This window comes from Schistocerca gregaria, chromosome 6 (genome assembly GCF_023897955.1).
Source record: "Schistocerca gregaria isolate iqSchGreg1 chromosome 6, iqSchGreg1.2, whole genome shotgun sequence".
NCBI classification, from domain to species: domain Eukaryota; kingdom Metazoa; phylum Arthropoda; class Insecta; order Orthoptera; family Acrididae; genus Schistocerca; species Schistocerca gregaria.
The window spans coordinates 344,388,465-344,392,176 of record NC_064925.1 but is presented as its reverse complement, the minus strand read 5'-3'; the positions used below and the strand labels follow the sequence as shown (position 1 = coordinate 344,392,176).

Below are 3,712 nucleotides of genomic sequence, written 5' to 3'. Positions count from 1 at the left end.
TACATTTCACTGCACACGTTTCTGTTGGTCATAGTATATGGACAATATGTGAGAAGTAGGGACTGTTAGTGTTTGCACGTGTGTTAATAATTCAGCAAGGGACTGGATAACAGCATTGCTGGTTCTAAGGACATTTCAAACAAGTTCTTTGTGAGTGGACAAGTGGTGGTTTATAGACTTGCTCAGACTTAGAGAAAACAAACGGCAGTTTTACTGTGATGAATGATCAGAACTGTCTTTACGGACTGTGAGAAAATTTTAGCTTTTGACCAACACTGTATTAATAAGTGTGTGCATTTGATATCTTTCTTACTGTAATTATGAAAAATGTTTTCAAATCTGTATTGGCCAATGCCCAAAACAATTTGTAAAATTTTTTATGGGGAGAATGGGGGCTATGTAAGTAGGCTGTTTAGGTTTTTTTTTATTGGTAACGCCACATAGCGCTCTGTATGAATAATCACTGGCTGTGCTGCGTGCAGTCAGTGGATGGTTGGCATTGTTGTAATACTCGTCATTGTAGCGCTGGGCAGCTGGATGTGAACAGCGCGTAGCGTTGTGCAGTTGGAGGTGAGCCGCCAGCAATGGTGGATGTGGGGAGAGAGATGGCGGAGTTTTGAAATTTGTAAGACTGGATGTCATAAACTGCTATATATATTATGACTTTTGATGATATTAAGGTAAATACATTGTTTGTTCCCTATTAAAATCTTTCATTTGCTAACTATCCCTATCAGTAGTTAGCGCCTACCATAGTTTTAATCTTTTATTTAGCTGGCAGTAGTGGCGCTCGCTGTATTGCAGTAGTTCGAGTAACCAAGATTTTTGTGAGGTAAGTGATTTGTGAAACGTATAGGTTAATGTTAGTCAGGGCCATTCTTTTGTAGGGATTTTTGAAAGTCAGATTGCGTTGTGCTAAAAAATACTGTGTGTCATTTTAAGCACAGTCTTGTATAATTTTTCTAAGGGGACGTTTCAAACTATTTACAGGTCCATTCTCACTCTTTCCATCTGCACTGTACCTCAACAATGTGCAATTACACATGCAGCCAGTACATTGATGACCTGATTCTGCTGTAGTCTGGGAGATTTTCAATTGGTCCAACAGAAGCCAGTGCTGGGCAGTGATCATATATATACTTCATTCCAACATCTCTTACATTTTTTGCTGTTACAGATTCGTTTCTAGCAATCAATTCATGAGTTGGGATCCTTCTGTTATAGAAAAGCATCCGCCTTCTTATGTCTTCACAAGCAGGCGTTGACCTGTCAATCTGTAAAAGCATATTTGTCTTCAACATGTTACGAGCACGTTCCACCTCTGACTCTGTTACTTCTGTACATATACGCATCCATATTGTACATCATGTCTTCACATTTCAATGGGTCACACACAAAATAAATGCCCCAAAGGCCTGTGTCTTTGTACCAAGTGTTAAATGTCTGGAAAGTATGTGCTAGGTTATCCTGTGCCGCAGCTGCTGCTAAGCGTAATGAATTGTTGACTCCAGCTCCTTGTGTTCTTGTCCATGCACCAATTAAGGTATTAGCGGTCATCAATGGAATGTTGTCTGCATCTGCCCACCCACAACCCTCTACAGCAATTGGAACATGTGCAAGTGGGTCTGAATCATCCCTCACGCGGATCTCCGAGCCAGTAAACCTGCATGGAGTTGGAATGGGAATTTCGTCACTGTAAGAGCCATTAAGGCTGCTAAAATTTTTCTCCGTCAATTTTACTAAGTCGTCATGCTTTATTGCACCTGCACCAGCCATAACCATCCTTGGGGGCTTGTAATTGGTTTTAATAAAGTCTGATAAATCTTGGCGAGATATAAATTTGATGTTTTTCGTAGTGCCCAGAATTGTTCTGCCTGGAGCTGTGCCCTGATACGCTGTTGCATGTAAATGATCAAACACTACTTCCTGCAAATTAGTTTCCACTTCTTGCATTTCACGGAGAATAACATCTCTCTCCCTCTCAATCTCTTGTTCTCCCAGGCGAGAATTCAATATGATATCAGAAAGTATTTCAACACATTTTGGAATATCCTCTAGGTGGGCACCCATATTCTCAATCTCAAGTTCTAAATCCGTCTGGGATCTTTTCGATGTGCCTCTAAATGCCATATGCTCCAAAAAGTGAGCTACACCATTCGTACTGTCTGTATTATAACGAGACCCCGCATCAATCCACAAGCCGACTGTAGCGGTTAAACCACCACTATCTTCTGCTGCAACACGGAAGTCGTTGTCCAACATGGTGCAGCGCATTGGTGGTCCATTTATAATGACCTGCTCGAATGATGGTGCAGCGAGTGTTGATCTCCATCTCTTGCTTGCTTCAGTTAAATTGCTTTTGTTCCGTAGCACAGCACTCAACCTTAGCAGACGGGTCGCCATTTTATGAAGGTTTCATTACATTTGACGCCGTATTGGGCGACCTGCGCGCCGGATGGAGATGAAATGAAGACAGCACAACACCCAGTCCCTGACCGGAGAAAATCCCAGACCCAGGCGGGAATCGAACCTGGGCCCCTTACGACGACAGTCCGTCATGCTGACCATTCAGCTATCGGAGCGAACGGCTTAGTCGTTGAGTTACACTGGCCAAACAGTTCACAGTGTTTGCGAACAGCCTCCACACAGCACTCAGCACATTTATAACATATTTTCACTATGACAACGCTCTGTTCCGTCGTAAAGCACTCCATTACTGAGCACAAAGGAAACATGACAATCCTCCAACACTCGCTGCTGTCAACGCAGTGGAACAGTAATGGTGAACATTTGAAAGCTGCATTCGTAATGGGACACTCTTTAAATCCCTTTCCCATTTACAAAGCGATGAATATATTCATCGCAGTATTTGTAGCGGTCGTGGAGTGCTTTGGAATGGAATACTTTCAACTTGTCGGTTACACTCTTTTGGATATTATCAGAACTACGAAAGTAGTTTTTGAACAGGAGATAAACCATAGGGAGTGAGATCTGTGGAGACACAGAAATACTACACTCCTGGAAATGGAAAAAAGAACACATTGACACCGGTGTGTCAGACCCACCATACTTGCTCCAGACACTGCGAGAGGGCTGTACAAGCAATGATCACACGCACGGCACAGCGGACACACCAGGAACCGCGGTGTTGGCCGTCGAATGGCGCTAGCTGCGCAGCATTTGTGCACCGCCGCCGTCAGTGTCAGCCAGTTTGCCGTGGCATACGGAGCTCTATCGCAGTCTTTAACACTGGTAGCATGCCGCGACAGCGTGGACGTGAACCGTATGTGCAGTTGACGGACTTTGAGAGAGGGCGGACGGACTTTGAGAGAGGGCGTATAGTGGGCATGCGGGAGGCCGGGTGGACGTACCGCCGAATTGCTCAACACGTGGGGCGTGAGGTCTCCACAGTACATCGATGTTGTCGCCAGTGGTCGGCGGAAGGTGCACGTGCCCGTCGACCTGGGACCGGACCGCAGCGACGCACGGATGCACGCCAAGACCGTAGGGGACCGCACCGCCACTTCCCAGCAAATTAGGGACACTGTTGCTCCTGGGGTATCGGCGAGGACCATTCGCAACCGTCTGCATGAAGCTGGGCTACGGTCCCACACACCGTTAGGCCGTCTTCCGCTCACGCCCCAACATCGTGCAGCCCGCCTCCAGTGGTGTCGCGACAGGCGTGAATGGAGGGACGAATGGAGACGTGTCG

The 3,712-nt window shown here is 45.7% G+C and overlaps 1 protein-coding gene across 1 annotated transcript; it reads right to left on the bottom strand.

Moving 5' to 3' along the window:
* Window positions 1-986: 986 nt before the first annotated feature.
* LOC126278876 (mitochondrial-processing peptidase subunit beta-like) lies at window positions 987-3,349 on the bottom strand. The gene is given in 3 exon segments (XM_049979150.1): window positions 987-1,356; window positions 1,358-2,403; window positions 3,305-3,349. Coding segments are annotated over 3 exon segments (1,410 nt in total). The 3' UTR covers window positions 987-1,037.
* Window positions 3,350-3,712: the final 363 nt, after the last annotated feature.